A 20,185-nucleotide genomic window follows, 5' to 3' on the forward strand; every position below is an offset into this window, starting at 1 on the left:
ATGCTACTGTACCTGAAATCATCTACATACCTGGTCTATGATGTTGGTATCAGCAGAGAATCTGTTGAGGATCTGCCCCAGGGGAGTGATGTCAAAGAACCTGAGAAGACAAGTAATAAATCCAACATTTGTTTTCCAGCTCTGACATTTAAACAAAGGTTATGTTACCCACTTTCTGACCTTTCCTCCCCCTTAAAAAAAGAAAAGAGGTAAGTCAGACAAAGAGACCACACTGATGTAGCTTTCATACTTAGTTCACCGTGGTTACTGACTAAAGCAGTAAAAGCAAGCCAAGTCAAGTGCGATCGCACAGAGGGGACAGGACTGCTATTGTCCTGTCTTTGATCCTTTTTTAAAGAAAAGCCTCAGTAATTTAAGGTACTGTACCTAACATCCTGTTGATACTGGGCCAATAAGACTATCGGGAACTAATAAAAACAAATCAGTGAAGACATATGGAAGATTAACAGCTGCTCAATTAGACAGTCACCTAAGTCACAGCACTTAAAAATCCTGAGGTCTTCACAATTCATGATTTGCAAATCGCTGTTGTATCTGTTGTTTTGCTCTTGAACATTTTTAATTACAGTGACAGCTGGCAGATTCAGTCTTTGTGCAAAACATAAATGTGTGAAAATGTACTTTAAGTCTGGACTTGTTACAGTTGTGTGTGCGTTTGTGTACCTGATGGGAGCGTGGATGATCTTGTTGAGCAGGTTGTGGTGCAGGTTGGTGGCTGCAGAAAGACCCAGAAACTCCACAGTGAGAGAAGTGATGAGGCATAACGTGATTCCAGCCGCACACAGGACGATAAACACTGGCAGATAGTAGGAGTCGCTCTGTGGGTCACACACACACACACACACAGGAATACACAGCTATATATCGTTAACTGTTTAAAATCTACTTGTCAAATATTTGACTTTGCATATATTTCAACAGGGTAACACGTAATTTTACAGGTCTGTAATTTCCAAATCATTTCCTTCTAAAATACTTATTCACGATACACACTCTACAACAGCCATGGGGGCGCATGAGTTGCCTCTAGGGGGTGCGCGACAAGAAAAATGCCTGAATTAAAAACTTTCCTATGTAAATTTAATAAAAAAATTAAAAATGTTATTATCATTAGCTCACAGGAAATGGCTACTCATGCACCTCTTTCCCACTCTCTCCTCGCCCTATCAGAATGAGCCACCCGCACTGTACTTACAAATCCTGAAATGGGTCCTTTTTTTGTCCATGTTATCTGTTTTTGAGGCTGCAACAGGGTGCGATTTGTAAAAAAAAAAATGAAACATATTTTATTTTGGCATGGAAATACCAAACACCTCCCTCCGCACGGTTCAGCATGCAGGTGAACTGTGGATTGATTGCAAAGTTTAACCATCACAGTATGAAAAAAAGCTTTACTACCACTGTTAATTTTTAAAGTAACATGTCTAACGTTACATTGCGATTCAGAGTTGCAGTGAAAAGACAGAGAAGTCAGATGCATGCTGTGTTTAAGCGCAGCGAGTGGGTAAGGGGAGAGCGACTGATTTAAAAGCCGCCATTTTCAAGAGTGTCGTTGAGTGAAACCACGTTTCTGTGACTTCGGGTATGTTCACTGGGGTAACAGTTGCTATGATGCTTGTCTTCATAGAAACAGATCATTATAATTTGATGTTTATTGCAACTTCAGTAATATCAGCTGCCTTTACAGCCCCGCTGCTCACCAGAGCAAAGTGTTGATAGGCTATTATTCGCGACGTGTAACCAATCAGATGAGAAAATAAATAAATAAATAAATGAATAAGTAAAAAAACCTAGAGAGAAAGGGGGTTTGGAGGTGCAGCAACCACGATGTAGAAGGGTGTGCATTGTCTAAAAAGTATGGGAATCGCTGCTTTATAATAAGTTAGAATATAATGCAAATCTTTTGCTGCAAATTTACGGCAGTTCCCAGTGTTTAGAGCAGGAGAGGGTTAGTCAGAGCAGGTAAAGAGCAGGAGAGGGTTAGTCAGAGCAGGTAAAGAGCAGGAGAGGGTTAGTCAGAGCAGGTAAAGTAAGTTTCCTCTCCTACTTCTTTTGGTACCAACCCCTTAAAATTTCATAAAAATTGTATTATAAAGGATATTGTGACAAATTCATCCCCACAATTGGCCAAAATAAAAAAGACAAACCAGGAATATTATACCTCGGCCTCCGGATTACCAGGTGTGGGCAGTGTGGCGTTGCTGCTGGCACTGTCAGCCAGGCGGGTCCCATTAGACGCGTACGTTCCTGCTCCAGCACTCTGATTGGTTTTAGAGGAGGTCCAGAGAGCCAACCAGTAGTCGATGGCAACGATGACAGAGTGTTTGAGGAGTTTCGAGGACACCATCAGGAAGACCATGAAGAAGCCACCAGAAGACATGTAACACCAGCACATCTGAGGAGATGAAGCGGCAGTTAATACAACAGATGATCAAAATAAATGGACCTGGTCTGGATGCAGAAGAAAGTAATTAGTATAGCAGATCAGTTAATTGCATGCTATTCCTATTTTGTATCCCTTATAATTTAATAATAATAGTAATATTTTTAACTTATTTCAGCTCATTTAGATCAGCTCTATATGTGCTAAAAAGATGTGTGCAGCTGCAAAGATGGATTACCCTCCATGGGATCTTTGATCTTCTGTTAGTGGTTGTGGACATGTTGTCATCCTCTTCCTCCTCTTCTTCTTCCTCTGATAGAATGAAAATCAGTAATTAAAATGACTTTTGATTCAAACTAACATTAAACACTTTTGTACCACTACAACTACTAAAAAGCAAGCTGAAAAATTTGATTCTGCAAGCGACATTAATCACCCGAGAGTTAGAAATCGTTGAATCCTAATGTACCAGTGGTTCCGTTTGGACACTTTTTGTCAGATCTAAAATTTACATTTCAGGTTTTATCTTCTGAGTTATGTCTGACTGCATGTATTTTGTATATGAGGCGAAGAAATTTACAACCGATGACTAAATTTAAGAGTCTGTTAAGAAACTGGCCCCAAGGACCGACTTTAGAAAAGTGGTGAATCCATTACCTTCGTCCTCATCGTCCATCTGGTTCTTGGCCTCTCTGGAGTAGAAAGCTCTCCTCAGTGTTTTCCTCTCTAGTGTCGTTTGACTGTCCTGCTGTATGTCCTACGTATAGAGACACAGTGGATTATAATAGAAACATTACATTAGAGACAGACTAAAGCTTTTACTGCCAGGTTAAAACCTTGGTCATGTCCATTTGGTACATCAGTTATCTGCAGTACAAATTAGGTGGAGATGCTGTTATGGTATCAGAAATTGAAACATTGTCCCACTACCTTCTCCAGCTCCTGGTCTTGTCGGTTCATCAGGGTCTTCCAGTGATCATAAAGCTCCACGTCATGAGTCTGAATGTCCTTTAGAGTTCCCTCTCTCAGCACAGAGCCGTCCTTCATTGCTATGATCTGGGCAAAACACATAGAAAAACACACAAAATGAATGAAACAACAAACCTGAACATGGTCAATGCAGGAGAATATGTGGGACTATCATTTTCATATTTTTGGGCGTGTCCTAATTTCTCTTGTGGTAACAGAGATCAGAATAATTATTAACCCAGGGAAGGATTTTAATGTTAGTGTTACACATTTGGAAAACTTGACTGAAAAAGCAGGACAGATATCTATAATAAATACTATTAAAAGGTAGTAAAAAATGGCTGCATAAGAATCCAATACATACAAATAGATCAAGAAATTCATGTTATGGAAAATTTGACTTTCTCACTGAGACACGCCACTAAAAAAATCTCACTTGAATATTAATTCAAATAAAACTACTGTATATGTTCCATAGAAAAGTATAGTAATTTATTTAGTTATATTACCCAGTCTGCATGTATGAGGTACTGTAGTTTATGGGTGACCAGGACTACAGTCCGTTTATCATCCTGCAGAAACTTGAGGATGCCTTCCTGCATCAGGTGATCACTGAGGTGGATGTCCAGTGCTGAGAAGGGATCATCCTGTGAGACACAAGACGGAGACGGATTTAAAAGCAAGACAAGAAATAAGCCAGATTTTAGAGGGTGACTCACACACGTGTACAACACTGACAATAAGTCATCCTGTAAGAAAAACAGAGGACTCATGGATGAGGGACCTGATTTTCTCAGTCTGTAATACATTATGTATTATTATGGTTATGTCACAAAAATGCATGACCTGAATCCTGTTTATGTGGTGATGTTTAGCTGTGTGTGTTATCGCACCGGAGGTTACACACACTCGTCGCAAATGGCGTCCACATTGAGCATCAAAGAAACAAGAGTCTACAAAACAAGTAGTCAAGGAAAGGTACAAGTGTACTGTGCTCATTTTTGTCATTTTCTATTCCCCACCCCTATTCTGAGATCCCATTTAACTTTTATTTTTACACAATGTTGCTTTCTAGCTCTTTTATTTTCCCCTACAACTGAATTCCTGGAATATTTTGTGAGGCAACCTCCTGACAGTAAACAACAGGTTAATCTTCAGGTGAAATCTAGAAGCTGATCAAAACATTGTGTATTGTTTGTTGTCCATTTGGATCCCTATTAATTGTTACTTCAGCAACAGCCACCATAGGTCCATCAAGAGTGTAAAAAGAAATATCACAGAATATACTTTACAAGTGTCAAGTAAGTAGGACAGAAAAATCAGCCGGTTCAGTATTGTTTATGACATTTTAAACTCTTTTTCTCTCAAAAATCTCAACAAAGTTTCCACCAGGGCCATGAAGTAAACCCAGCCTACACAGTAAAAAAGATCTCAGTGTCTCTGTATTACCTGATAATGTCTCCTGTTTATCATTGAGCTAATTTGATTCCCTGTAAATGTTTATAGCCACTTGTTCCCATGATGTTGACTTACTCGTGAAGACTTAAATGAATGTTTTGTTCCATTAGTGTCTATCTTGCTGGGTGGGTCGACTAGAGCGTGTGCCGTCGTGTGGTAATGGAGCTCTGGTTATGATTATTTGATGTCTTTTTATGATGAGTGGGTATGACGACGTGTATTTCAACCCAGAGATCAGATATGAAAAGCCCAAGCAGCTGCACTTTCATAGTGAAATAATGTTAATTAAAGAAAACATCCCCTCCTCATTAAACATTACAGTTTTACAAAGTACGCTTTTTTTTAAACCATTCTAGACATTACGAAGAGTGATGAGTGTATAAAAGAATGCCACTGATAGCTTTTAATGTGGAATGTATGCTTGATAACCAATTAAAGCTTGCGGTGGCAACAGGAAACTATGCAACTACTCGAAAAGACAAACACATGACAGCACAGCGGAGAGCGAACACGGACACCTCCTCATCCCAAAGGCCAACATGCACTATCTGTCGTATCATACAGTCAATCATAAAGAAATGTAGGGTTAGGATATGACTGAAACTAATCCAGTAAAGAGAAGGTGTTTCTTTCTGCTGGACTTTAATCTAATTCAGCTATACACAACAAAACTGGAGTCATTATCCTTGAAGAGTCCTTCCTTCCAGTGTGAAATTAAAAAACACAATTGCTATTACACATCTATTAGACAGAAAGCCATCAGTTATCTCCAATCTTCTGTACATTTTTTAAGAGGTTTAGCTCACCAAGAAGACGATGTTTGTGTTCTGGTAGAGAGCTCTGGCCACGCAGATTCTCTGTCTCTGACCGCCACTCAGGTTGATGCCCTAAATCACAGCAACACGTGATGAGAAGTCAGATATCAGTACAGTACCAAAAATAAGCTTAAATGTCTTTCAGTGATATTTTAGCTTATTATCCCTTCTTTTCAGAATACATATTGACACTAAAATCTTAGTGTTCATTTGATAGATACTGCAAATGAATGTATTCACATTTACCATGTAATAATGATAATTAATCTACTTGGCAATAAATTAAACATGTGCGTACCCTCTCTCCGATCTCAGTTTGGTCTCCAAAAGGCAGCAGGTCAATGTCTGGCTGCAGAGAGCAGGCGTCAATCACTGCCTTGTACCTGAAAAATACATCCCAGATGACATCTTAATGTCTTCCTACCACCGTATCACCCTACAGAACCTACCTACAATCATGGAGTTGTAGTCTAAGACACCTTTTCATCATGCATGAATGATTAAATCACAATGTAATAATTATTTTCATGTTTTGTTTTTACTTTTAAACAAGTCATAAACTATGTCTATAAACCTTTTTTCACAGTATATTTAATTTTGAAATGTGTCCACAGCAGTGGACGCCATGCATCAACAGCATCAAAAATGATTCAGTAAAACTCATTATAAGTCCAAAAAACAAATTTTGGAATATACACATAAAGTTATTTTATGCGCAAATTGTATCATTATTTTAAATAAAATATAAAAATAAGGCAGAATCTATCCTTTGGCTGACCACGTCCAATGGAGTGGATAGATGTATTTTCAGTCACAGAACAAAATGTACAAGAAATATATAATCAAAATCTGGCTAAAAGTATTTCTAACATCCAATTTATTAGAAAAATAGTTGTTTTACCGGTCTTGTTTTATGAGAATAAAAGGATTTTACGGTCATTGCTGAGGTTTTTGCTGCATCTCCACTTCCCTCCCCCTATTTTGAATTTATGATGCATGGTTGGGACATGGTACAATAACTTAAAATAGCTCAAAATAGCCCCCACACATCTGTCCTATGTAGAAGAATTCATGCATGAAAAGGGTAAGACACTCAGTTTACAAAGAAATAATAAGAAGAAGCCAACAGCAAGGACATTATTACAACATCATTCCTGAAATTGGTTGTTATTGTGAGCTGTGTTTTTTTTGTTTTTTTCTACCTCTGTTTACTGAAATGGCAGCCAAAGGTGATGTTTTCCTCCACTGTAGCGTTGAGCAGCCAGGACTTTTGGGTAGCGTAGGCCACAGAGTATCTGTTCTTGCTGGGTACATCATGGGAAACAGAGGCAGACAAGTAAGAACTACTGAGAAGTCCTGAAGTCCTGAATTCATAAAGCTTTAAAGAGCAGGAGTACTGGTCTGCCATCTCTGGTCAGTTACATTACCGTAACAGTTAATTCCTTCCAGTGATATTTACGTTGTTTTCAAGAAGGCTAATACAGTAAATCAGATTTCTTTATCGAAACAAGGAATTTGTTGTTGTTTTTGTGACAATCCTTTAAATGTGATGTATCTGGTTTCTCTTTATGTAGGTCAACACAAGTTTTCACAAGTATTCACTACCTCTATTTTACCTTTAAGAATATCTATCACCTCAATCTTCAAAATATTTCAGAAGTCACACTATATCTTTTACAAATCCAAACTGCAACTTCAGCTTATGGCTACCAGATACTTCTCTTTCTTTATTTCCATTGTTGAAAATTGAGCCTAAAAACTGTTTAGTGAACATAATATCAGATCAGTACTCCTGTTCTAGCCAGCTTTATAGATGCGACACCCAAACATAAAAAAAAAAAAGGAGGACAAGGGGGAGGATTAGGCTTTGGAAGCGGTCAAACTCCACCACAAAAAATTAAAAATGTTTTGTCAAGATATGAGAGAGAAATATGGATCATGGATTGGGTTAATGATGAGCTGCAAATTATCAACGGCAGAAACAATAACAAAAATCAACAATAATATCAGCTACACAACACAAACATCGATAAAAACATCAACAAGGACAACAACAACAACAACTGAAGGACTTTGCTGGGAGTCAGATGTTTAGCTACACCACTAAAAAACAGAGAATAATTCATAGCGTCAACAAAATAGTGTAGTAGTGAAAGTCTCTAAAGTAATTATTTTTACTTAGTTGTGTGTTCTGTCGGACATTAACATATAATCCAGAATGACTTGACTGGCCCTTTGTCACTTGAAATAAAGTGCAAACATTATTATTAAAGGATTATTGTACGTTTAAGCAAAACATACAGAAATTTGTAATAGAAATGTGGAGCACACAGTACAATTCATAAACTCCCTGAAACTGTATTGTCTCAAATATAACAGTCAGACATTGGAGAAATTTAGACATTGATAAAAAAGACTTTATCAGAGCATCATATGTATTCTTATTAAAAAAAAAACACCTGCACGTGTTATGGAAGTATCCGGGCCAAGCCTTAAAGAATGAAAGCACTTATGCGGGGGTCATGAATGATTAAAGGTACTAACTCAAAAAGCCTAACTGTTACCACGTCTAGAGATTGCATAAATAAAACATCTCTATTAGCAGAGCATGTTGGAGTTTGTTGATTTGTGTTAGGGCGACGACTCCCAGCATTAAATCAGAGAGCACAAAACCAATCATCAACTCAATGTGCAGAAGATAGTACACTCCAAAGGCTGATGTGGTTGTTCCTGAACAGACACATATTAAAAGAGTTTATCTTTCACTAAAACTGCAGAGTTTCTCAATCACCAATATACTAAAAGACTTTGCAGCTCCAAGAGGTTTATAAAAAAACATTCTGTATAAAAGTAAATATGTAAATAAAACACTGTATATTATTTCACTTTCCTCTTTTGAAATGCATTTTCATATTTTAATTGTTGTTTAAATTGTTTGCTCTTTTATGTCTAAAGCAGTTTGAGCTGCATTTTGTGTCTCAAAGTAGTATAAACGTGAAGTTTATTATATTATAAAGCTAAAATATCTGTAAAAAAGCTTAAAAAAACACAATGTACACAAAGAAAGATCAGGAACACACAGACTAAACTGTAGTATAACTGCAGTATACTGCACAGAGAAAAAAATACCAAAATAAACACATATGCCCATATGTATTTGTCCATGAACAACACAGCCTGAAATACTGCAAGAAATAGTTCTGAGTGCAGTGGAAAACAGTACTTTCTCCTGACAGAGGCAGAGTAAAGATGAAAAATGACGTTAAATCAGATGAGAGCAAAGGGAGGAGATGTAAATGAATGAGTGGGTCACTTCACATCTGAAAACTGAAGCAGGAGACAGGAAGAAGAACATATACCTCCTGATGTCTTCGTCAGTCTCCTCTGTCTCTGACCAACTGTTAAAGTCACGTCATCGTGTTAGAATGAGCCTACTGCAATCAACTGTGTGTATATTTGTGTTTGTGAGTGGAAATATGTAGTAAAAGTCGAGAAAGGGAGAGAGAGAGAGAGAGACAGCTAAGAGCAACTAACTTATTTTCTGTCAAAGGTGACACAGGAAACATGGAAAATTACAACAAAGGGAGGAAGAGAGACAGAGAAAGACAGAAAGAAATGGAGGAGACAGATGTGTTTTCATGCCAAACCCCAGATAATGAAGACATGATGTTAGCCTTCCAACTGTTAACCAAATTAACCTTCCCACCCAGAAATGAAGAGCCATCTAAGTGATGCAGTCACTGTCTGTCTGTAATAATTAGGTTTTGTGGCTTCTTCGACAATGTCTCACATGTTATGAGCATGAGGGTGTGTATGAGTGAGTGTGCGTGTGCGTATGATATCTATGGCCTGGGTTAAAGGATTACATATATACATATATTCAGTCTGCGTTTACATAATGAGGCCCTATAGAACGTAGAGATATTCGAGATAGCACCTAACCTGTACCTATTTTAGCTCAAATTACAAACATACATGGTGCACAGCTCTGCTTGCGTCTGGCGGATAAACTCTTATTTCAGTGACGAGCCCTACCTTAAGATGATCTATCTTTTCAGTCCAAGTACGCCTTTGGTACTATATGGACATTCAGGGACAGTACTGGCCCAGTTTAAGAGTCTTTACAATGTGCTAAAAAACATCAGGACTGGTTTTCTGTTCTAATGAATCTCGGTTCCACCTGGTGAGGTATTAACAACACCAGGTGGAAGATCCACCATGCATGGCTACAACTGCACACACTGATGGCATTACTGTTTTGGGGCCTTCCTGCAAAAACACAAGTATCGTAGCAGTCCTGAATCATATGTTCATGTTCAGCCAAGGGGATGGATAATTTTAATAATGCTCATGTCAGAGTGGGTTCTGATTCTGTTTTTATAGTCACTGTATACTGTACTGTAAGTCCTACAATGTTTTCTTTTTATAAATATTATTACAGATCTAGCTGGTGAACTATATATAATATACTGTAGATGTCTATGTTGTCATCACTTACTGGCTACACTGACATTAAGGTGACGCTTGAAGAATGTTTTGTCATACTATTTAATGCTTTTAGTTCACCAGACGTTGTGAAAAGAATTTGTTGAGCTCTGTTTGTTCAGGGCTATTAAGTTGCCTTTCACTGCTGGTAATAAAATCACTGTAAATTAGACAAATCAGCTCAATGGATAAAAAGTAAATGTGAATGTTCGGAGTCTGTGTATATGATTATGTTTAAGAAAGACGAGACCAGAGAGAAAGTACCTTATGTTCTCTTCGCGGGCCACCTCACACTCAGGCAGTCTGATATGGCAAGAAGGCAGGAGGTAAAGGGATAGAAACCACGTAAACACACACACATACATCCATGTATACATGCAGTCACATAAACATAGAAACAGATGTGCAAACATACCACACACACACACACACACACACACACACATACTGCAAAGGTTAGTGTACTGGAGGTGACAGATTCTCTTCTGACACAGATCTGCATCTATAATCTGCAGATATTGTGACTGATGACGTTGAGACAGAAAGCTGATAAAAATTCAAACTTCCTGTAAGAAATAAATGCAACAAAAGCTGGAATTCCAGGAAGGAAACTTGAGCAAAATGTCCCAAAGGTTTCTAAGATGCAGTGATATGCACAAAAAGAAAGCGTGCACTTCAAAACACCCTAAAGCACCTTGTTGTCAATCCTCAGAAAAACATAAATTTTCAACTGTTCTGAAGTAAAAAGCTAAAAGTAGCTAAATGTAAACTTGCACAATTTGCTAACTAGCTAGCTAACTTTATCATTGACGTAATATTAGTGTTGGCTGTATCTGTTGAGTGTCCATGTACAAATGCTTTTCCTTGCTCTAACAGTAATCTTAATACACTAACAATGTGCTGCTCTTGTCTTTCTCACTAAAGAGGGGAATACCATGGTAAGACATTTTACTTATGGTACTCATAGAAACTCATGGATTATACAAGTAACAGCTTCCAACATGCCTGTAAAAATGACCAAATCAGGGAGTCAGAGGAAGAATGGGGTTAGCTCGTGACAAAGGACATGATAATATACAGTAAATATTACTCTGTTCTGATTCAAAGTGATGCTCGCAGTCATTTTAGCCCAGCGCTCTACATCAGAATGAAATTACCTTCAGGGTAAATCATTGAGAGAGTATTGACTCACATTCTCATTATTGCTAAGTCAATATTCTCATTAGTATTGATTTAGTCACTCTTAGAAACTTTCACTTCTGTTGCTGTTGTATGAGACTTTAGGTAATTTGACTGTCGCGTTGGAAACAGACAAACAAAATAATGATACTGATAATGGCACTGGTATGGTAACTTCATAGTATCCCCATGTCATTGCCTTGAACAGCAGTTATATTCAGCTGAGAACAAATTCCTTTAAAATGTCATGAAATATGACTATGACTGAGTTTATACGTCCAATAACGCAAACAACGTCATTTAATTATTTTATAATCATCAGAGCAGCAAATTAAATCATACTGAATACTGCTCATGGACACTTGATGCTAATGGATAATAATTTGTCGCTGTCTGTATCTCTCAAACTGTGAATATTTCTCTCTGTGCACAAACAAGATAATATTTTACATCCAAGTAATATGATATAAACAGTCCTTACTAAGCTTATGAAAAGATCACTGAAAACACAAACAGCTTAATGGAATACTAAATAAGAGAAGCATTGAGTTTGTTTATAATGAGGCCTTGGATAATATATAAATGGAAATTTTGATTAGCATTTGAGAGGCTACAGACGTAAGAAGCAGTTCTAAAGTATTTTAGGTTGAAACTGTCTTAATGGTTGTACTGTCATAGTACTTTTAAAAATATAGGGCCCTATGAAATCGTTTTTATTTTTTCCCATATTCCGTGTTTTCCATTTTAATTTTCCTGAATACTGGGTTTTCCCATTTAGTCGTATATTATCATTACAAAGAGTGTGGATGAATACAATTTCAAAACAATTAAATGACAAAATATTAAAAATGTAATCAATATCAATGTATCATGCAAATGTGGATTTAGAAATTATTTATGGGGACAATTCACAATAAATGTATTGCAACAGTACGACATTAAAATACTATAATACTATTTAACAGGGGGGACAATTCACAGTGATTGCATTGTTGCAGTACATGTACTGTGAATTGTCCTCTGTTAAATAGGTTATTACCATAGTCGATAACTGATATTTGCTTCCCACGGCTCTTCTGCAGGACAGTCTCCATATGCTGCTGAACACACAGTAATAAGCGAGTCTGACGGAGGCTACTCCATGTGGGAAACATTCATCCCTGTTTACAAAGCTTGACCGGATGGAGCTTTTTTATTTTATCCCTAGGGGATATCTCACTCCACCTACACAGCCACAAAGTCTTCAAGGAGCTCGTGTCTTGCATCTGCAGATGTGGTTGCACTTTTGAGAGTTTGTTGAAGTGATGAGCTCTTGCTAGGGCGCAGACTCTTTTCGATATGATGGCGTGTGTGTGTGTGTGTGTGCGTGCGTGTGTGCGTGCGTGTGTGTGGAGGAGGTCGCTGAGCCCCGTCCTCGGTGAAAGACCAACACGCAGAGAGCGGAGGACAGAAGCAGCGCCCATGGAGAAAATCAAAGCATAGCAGTATAGTTTTTTCCTGTTCATTTGGTTTAAGTGCTACGGACAAAATGCGTATTATGCTAGGTGAAACCGGAATTTTTCAGATATAAAATGTTCAGAATATCAGATTCCATGATATTCCGCGATTTACAGTTTCTCCGCAATTCTGTTTTCCGCATCAAAGAAATCATAGGGCCCTAAAGATAGTCTGTTTCAAGAAAGCTTAGAAATTTACATTTACTCATTTGGCGCTTTTATCCAAAAGTGACTTACATTTGAGGAACAACATTCAAGCATCAAAACAGCATCAGCTTAACAGGATAAAAGTGACAGAAACTTAAGATACGCCTTACTTGTATATTTCATACTTGACTTAATGTGACATGAGATACTGTGTTTAATTAAGTGTTTTTGTAATGTCTTACTTGCTCCAGAAGACTCTTCCTTCGATGGTCTGCATCTCGCCAAGCATGGCAAGCAGCAGGGAGGATTTCCCACAACCCACCTGGCCAACAATCATTGTCAGCTGACCTGAACAAACAAAACATTGAGATTGTTATTGTTGGCGTTATCCTCCTATAATATAAAGAACATGATGGAGTTTGAATTTATTTCAAGGAATTTCATAAATTGTCCTTTATAGAAACTATACACTACATGGCAGGGTTTCCCACGTGATCCCACGTGAGGTCACTTGAGATAGTAATATAATCTAATTCTAACTGTAAATATTGCAATATTGCTTTTGAAAACAAAATAGACGACAATGTCTTACTGAAATACACATGATAACTTGGCACATTGTGGTCGTGAGAATTTTGCGACCTTAAAATGGGGTCACAGGTCAGGAAAGGTCGAGTAACCTAGCTACAGAGTGATACTCCACAACAACACAACGCTTACTAATCTCTTGATATATAATTTTAAGGTGAAAAAAGTCCTTCTTCCACTTCACACACATCCGTGTCATGCTATTCCTCCAATGACTTCACTCATTCCTTATCCCCTAATTAAACCATCAGCAGTGCATGCCTAAAATCAACCCTAAACCTAACCCTACTTTTAGTCTAACTACTCTAAACCCAGGTCCTAACGCTAAAATATTCCCTTGAAGACGTGAGGAGCAGCCAAAATGTCCTCCCTCGTTCTGAAAAAGTGATTCACACGGAAATACAGGTACGGAAACACACTCTACAGTTACTCCAGTACCATTACACCAGCACTCGGCACAAAAATAAATCATGTATCTTAGTAGTAGCATGACTGGGATGGCATGCGAGTCACTTCCCAGGGGAAGGTGTGTGTGTGTGTGTGTGTGAGAGATATATTATATGGTCCATCTGTTGACAGCCTCCTCAACATGACCTGGTCTCCTGACGCTTGGTATTTCAGTGTCATAGCTGCAGCCTTACTGTAGTGCTCTTACAGCAAGTCTGCATGTTTCATTCACATTCAAATAGTGTTCTTACAGCATGAGTAGGGATTTCAACTTTTGGCCCACTGACAGAATTACCTGCAAATCCACAGTGACTTCTAACCTCTAAAGCTAGCATTAAAAATGGTAATTACATCATGTTTTTATTATCTGGGGTTTGTCATGAACTGAGAACATGGCATCTCATAAAAAAATTCACAGGCAAGTCTTTATCTTGGAGGTCCAAAAGATAAACAGCGGATTGTGCTTCTAAAAGACCATTCTTGGTCATCTGAAAAGAACCAAATAACATAGTTCCTTTATGGGCACAGTGTTTGGGAACTGATTGCTGACAACTACTGAGTTTTCCAGTATGCGACCTGTCATGCTATGACTGTAGTGCAGCCCATACTTATTACATGTTATCTGACTATAGTCCAAATTTTGTAAAAAAACACACTACACTTTGAAGTGAGATTCAGACAGCATTAGCATCAGAAGTATCATTTAGACATAAGTTAAGATAAACTTTGCCAAATTTGCCAATAAACTGTACCTAGACCTTTAACTAACTAGGCCAAAATTTAACAGTTTGTTTAGATTAGCCAAGATGACTCTGTGTTGGTCTAAAGACAAAACATTTCACTTTATCACAATTACCAGCATTCAGAAACTAATCTATTTTAACAGAAGTCACATCTGCTTATAACATCAGTCACAGAATACTTTTCACAATATTTTTTGTAATTTATATCATATTCCCTGGATCGCCTGGTAATTTTATTTGATTAGTTAGTATTACTGAAAATGTTTATAAATATTCTGATGAAATCTGAATCTAGCTTGGCTACAAGTGATTTACTACCTGGTGGAATTGTTAGCCCTACCTGTGGGGATGCGGATGTTGATATCAGACAACGTGGACAGGTTGCTTCCCCAGGTGAAGAAACCGTTGCTCACCTAAACAAGAGAAAGATGAAGATAAATTCAATGCAAAAAAGAGCATTTAGATTGAATCTGTCACAAGATTAAATTTAGGAATGATACAATTAAAAAGTATTACAACTTATGTGAAAATATGATTCACTTATCCTTTGCAGTGGATTTCTTACAGTTGCCATTGTGCAACACACGACTACGTGCTGTTTTGTTGTTATGTGAAGCCCCAACAGAGTTAAGCACATGACCCACTTCATGTCCTGACCCAGAGTTTAAGAAACCCTAGCTGTGAGTTCATTGGTGTGAAAGATGCTGAGATAACTGCATTACATAATGAAGGACACAAACTGTGCTGATGGTATATGGGACTGGTGACAAAACTGATTCTGTGATGCATTTTTCCAGTTTGGTAGAGATTATTTGAATGTTTACGGACAAATAAAACGCCATTACAAAAAAAAGGAGGCAGGTGCTGAAGTACAGTTATTTCCAGTTGTTAAAATATCCTAGAGTTGCATTACAAACTATACTTTATACAGTACAACACCTTCTATCTTTAGACCTTCAATTCAGATAAGGACAAATCCTCTAAAATCTGCAATGACCTTTTATTTTCTTGTTTTATTTACTTTATTTACTCCCTCAATCTGATTTAACACTCCCAAATCCCCAAAATTTCTTTCCAGCTCCATCGTTGTCATATTACTATAATCAATTAAATAAATAATTTGGGGTTTCAGGGGTACAGCTGTTAATTGAATGTAAACTAATTTTTTTATGCAGATGACACCATTATATTTCCATCCAGTGTAAAGAGACACTATGTGAAAAGTTTTCTCCTACCTCATTGTTTAAACTAATAACATTAATCATGGTCACATTTTTGGCTGCCAGTGCCAGATCCTTGCTATTGTTAATGCTGGTGTTTGTGCTGTTAAATTTTAAGATATGGCCGGTGACATAAAACACTGTACTTAAAACAAAAGCTAAATTATTGAACTAATGTTTGATTAGTAGAACAGTGCTACCAAAACCGCTGTCAAATTAATAATAAAGTCAATGTAAGGAAGGAATGAATAAGCTTTGTCAGTTTGTTGGTGGTCAGTAATCAAAGTTTAGAAATCTGTGTCAACTTTTTCCTCATACAATCATGATGACAATTCTAAATAAATATTTTGTCTCAAACTTGGGACTTTCCTGCAAGTACAATAGTTGATGACGAATGTGAGATCTTTAGCCTCCATCGTTCTTGCAAAAAAGTTGTTGGTGAGTTTTTTTTTCTAAAAAGTAAAGAAAGATTGCAAAAGCATATACTCAACTTGTACAGAGGGCAGTGTGAACGATCACTGCTGTGACGGAAAGGCAAGAGCAGTCACCCCACCCGGATTCAAACCTAGGCCTACAGGGTACCAAACATGCAACTTGCCCACAACGCCAAAGAGCCAGGCTTGTTGGTATGGCAGTCACAACGCATACTCAACCATAGTGTAGGTGGTCCGTCACAACTGCACTAAATGACCCAGGAAAAGAGATCACTGTCCAACAGCAGAGACGCATGTTAGCCCTTCGTATCTGATCCCTGTTCAGTGATCTATCACCCTGCTTCCTGCTAGGACTGTTTACATTCCTCCCATCTGTTGCATTTATTTGTTTATTTTATGTTTAATTTATCTGACAATCCCCACAGTCTTTCCTCGACACATCCTTTCTCCCCCTGACACAGATCCCAAAAGGATTCTTAGAGATAAAAACATTTTTGTTCCTTTGTAAGTAAATATTCAATAGGAACTTACTTAAAACATTTGACTTTGTTTTTAGTGGCATATTGGTAATAACATGGTGGTTATTTTCTCTGATTTACTTTTGCCGTGTGATTAACCACCAACTAAATCTCTCCAATACACAAAATGGCCAGGCATCAGCATCATACTTAAAATCAACTGATTAGGATAAACAAACATGTCAGAAATCACATATTGGTGTTGTGCCAAGAAAAAACTGCAAAAGCAGGATGAGGTACATAAAGGGAAAGCAAGATCAGATACTATCAAAAGAAGTCAGGGGAGGGTAAACCAAAAAAAACAGGGAGTGAAAATAAGGAAATATGGGGTAACATGTGGGGCCACTGCTGTACGTGAGAAGTTGCAGGATATGATCCTAAAAATTTTTTCATAAGCTACTTTTAATACCACCTTGGGTAAAAAATTTAAGATCACTTTCATATATGAAACAACCACTAAATGAAAACACCCATTTTAAAGCACCAATGTCTGTACCCGTGTCTACACATTTCATTCAGTGTCTGAAGTTGCACCACTTTTTCCTAACAGCTTGAAAACAGAAATTGATGGATTTTGGACTTCACGCATAAAATCAGCTTTTAATACACATTGCAAGTGATTTTCTGAGGCTTCACCCAGGTCAAAAAGAAGTGCACTTAAAGGCACTGTAAATATACTAGAAATTCACATAGTATGCCTATAGTACATTCGTACTCCTAACATGCTTACTACAAATATATTAAAGATATATTCTCCTGAGGTTTAACATACTTCTCAAAAGTATACTTTGAATAAATTGGTAATAAATATGTACTTAATTAAACTTTTAATAAACATGCTCAAATAAAATTATATTTTTCACAACATTTTTGTCTATTTTTTAAAAATATATTCATTTAACTCTTAGTAAATACTATTTAGGTGTACTTTGTGGAAGTACATTGTTAAACAATTACACTTTTAGTGGGTTAAAAATATATTTATGCCAAACATGCTTCATTGTGTAGGCCACTGCAAAATATTGTAATTATTTATGCAATTGCCACATGTTTCAGCCTGATTTCCAGAAGAATGATTTTTAAAACATATTTCGCACTGTTAAAATGACCAGTGAGGTCTTTATGATTGTAATATAATAATAGTATGTGATGATATATAAAATACTGCTCAACGTTATGTCCATTTGTATGGTCATAGATCCTGTATTCAACTTTTTAAAAGGTGAACCTACCCTTTGCCAACTTTAACCAACTTAATGCTAAACCCAGAGTTGGAATTTCCTACCTTAGATCAAGAAAATTAAATAAAGAATAACAATAAAGATTTGCTATAAGAATAGAATTACAGTGTTTATAACGATACGCAAATGAAGAAAAAAACTAGGTGGAAATACTGGCCTAACTGAATATTTATTATATATCATTTGCAACTGCAATTTCTTTTCTTCATTTCTTCTCGACTGGGATCGTTGCCTCACTCAGATGGCTTAGAGGCCAGGAAAACCTCAAAGGACCAGAAAACCCTCACAAGCTCAATGTGCTCCTGCACACCATCACTGTTTTTGCTCTCACTACATGTCAACGGGGTCAGACTAAATAAACAAATATTGTTGTGAAAAATAATTTTATTTAAAATATTGTTATACATTAAGTAATTGGCTACTTTTGTACTGTGTTAATGTGAAATGACATGTAGACAGAACAGTTGTTAAGCAAATCTGTATGTTTGTGTTATTTGTTGTACCTGTTAAATAACCTTTTATCATATACAGCTCCTTGGCTGAATGTACAGTAGTGTTTATGTAATGTTTTTGATCATGTTGTAAAGGAAGAACTGAGCATTAACTGGGATGGGTCCCTTGTGGAAAACCATTTCACCTGAACCTAAATGGTTAGCACTATCAGAACAGTTAAACATGATGTCATTTTGTGTTTCAGCAACTTTAAACAAAATAAAAAATCTGACAATGGTTGTTAATTAATTAGAGGTAATATTGCTTTGATATAGACAAAATATTTCCTTTTCCCTTCCACAGATGCTGTGTGATAAAGCAGTTTCCAAATCCCATAGTGTCTGCAGTCGGAGAAAATACAACGAGTCCTACTCAAAGATACCGACCCTCCACTCCAAGGATAGTGAAATTTTTCAGTTTCAGTTTGGTTCCACCATTTGCTTGTGACGGAGTACCTTCACTACAGCTGAGTAAGCACTTGGACTGCCATACCAATTTTCCTTGCTCTTTGGCCTTGCTGTTAAAGTTGCATGTTTGGTACCCTGTAGACCTGGGTTTGAACCTGGGCAGGGTGACTGCTCTCGCCTTTGGCCGCATATGGCGTCAGAAGTGGGATGGCTTGCCGTGAGTTCACCTGAGCCGTGCCCAGAGTCCGAACCGTATGAGGGACCCCCCATGGGTAACATTAATGATGGGATGTGTATAGTGTACTTTTCAGTAATACTGATCATGTCATCATTTTACTGATTTTATTTTTATTTGAAGGTATTTTGGTCAAGATGTGATACATGCTGCTGTACCTCTTAATGTACAGGAATTTATTTTTGTAATGTACACAAAATTAAAGTTTAGTTGTCTGTATGTGTGTGTGTTGTAAAATAATTTTTTTTAACTGATTATTATTATTGCATTATTGGTTTCATAAAGCAGCTTCCCAAGATATTAATAGTGGCTCTTGGAGTATACTAGTAATAAATTACTAATATGCTGAAATGCTAATAAAAATGTTCAGGGAACACATTTATGTGAAGTTTAAAATATATTTAAACTGTTTTTCAAGTTATGCACAAAAGGGTATTTTAAGTTAAATTTAAAGAAGTATATTTAAATTACAGTAAAGGTACTTAAAATAGGTCCATTTTAACACAACTAAGTATGTTAAAATATATTGCAATTATTCACTAGTTCATTCAGTGTTCATTCACATTAGTTCACTTTAAGTATTTCTAAAATTACACTTCACATACTTTAAGTTTTTCCAAAATAACACATTTAGTATACACGTACAATTAAAATGTAATAAGTGCATCCAAAAAAAGTGCTACTTCAGTATATTTCTTTTTCACTTGGGCAAGGTGACGAGTTCACATTCTGTAGATGTCACACAAATCCATACTGGGAGAAATTTAGTACCCTGAAATTCAATGGCCACTGTAACAACCTGCACATAATTGCCACATCCGGTTGCGCAACTGCTTTTATTTGCATGGAGTCAATAACACACAATATAGCAAAAATATACACATATACTATATGGCCAAAAGTATGT

The 20,185-nt window shown here is 37.0% G+C and overlaps 1 protein-coding gene across 9 annotated transcripts in view; it reads right to left on the reverse strand.

The window, feature by feature from the left end:
- Positions 1-20,185, reverse strand: part of abcc9 (ATP-binding cassette, sub-family C (CFTR/MRP), member 9) — a 71,621-nt gene that overhangs the window by 25,344 nt on the left and 26,092 nt on the right. For 4 of the 9 annotated variants that reach the window (XR_005447402.1, XR_005447403.1, XM_038738816.1 and 1 more), the window contains 14 exons: positions 15,072-15,144; positions 13,196-13,301; positions 10,396-10,434; positions 9,006-9,044; positions 6,849-6,950; positions 5,945-6,029; positions 5,638-5,718; positions 3,883-4,020; positions 3,335-3,460; positions 3,062-3,161; positions 2,643-2,716; positions 2,183-2,416; positions 685-839; positions 31-100 (listed from right to left, as the gene is read on the reverse strand). Coding sequence is in view for 6 of the 9 variants with exons in the window: in XM_038738816.1 (XP_038594744.1) it covers positions 31-100; positions 685-839; positions 2,183-2,416; positions 2,643-2,716; positions 3,062-3,161; positions 3,335-3,460; positions 3,883-4,020; positions 5,638-5,718; positions 5,945-6,029; positions 6,849-6,950; positions 9,006-9,044; positions 10,396-10,434; positions 13,196-13,301; positions 15,072-15,144 (1,422 nt within the window). In the remaining 3 variants the exon portion in view is untranslated. The remainder of the gene's footprint in view (positions 1-30; positions 101-684; positions 840-2,182; positions 2,417-2,642; positions 2,717-3,061; positions 3,162-3,334; positions 3,461-3,882; positions 4,021-5,637; positions 5,719-5,944; positions 6,030-6,848; positions 6,951-9,005; positions 9,045-10,395; positions 10,435-13,195; positions 13,302-15,071; positions 15,145-20,185) is intronic. The other 5 variants (XR_005447404.1, XM_038738821.1, XM_038738820.1 and 2 more) reach the window with 2 other exon arrangements.

This window comes from Micropterus salmoides, unplaced genomic scaffold (assembly GCF_014851395.1).
Source record: "Micropterus salmoides isolate LMB-PRFRI ecotype aquatic unplaced genomic scaffold, ASM1485139v1 Ms_hic_scaffold_23, whole genome shotgun sequence".
Lineage (NCBI taxonomy): Eukaryota > Metazoa > Chordata > Actinopteri > Centrarchiformes > Centrarchidae > Micropterus > Micropterus salmoides.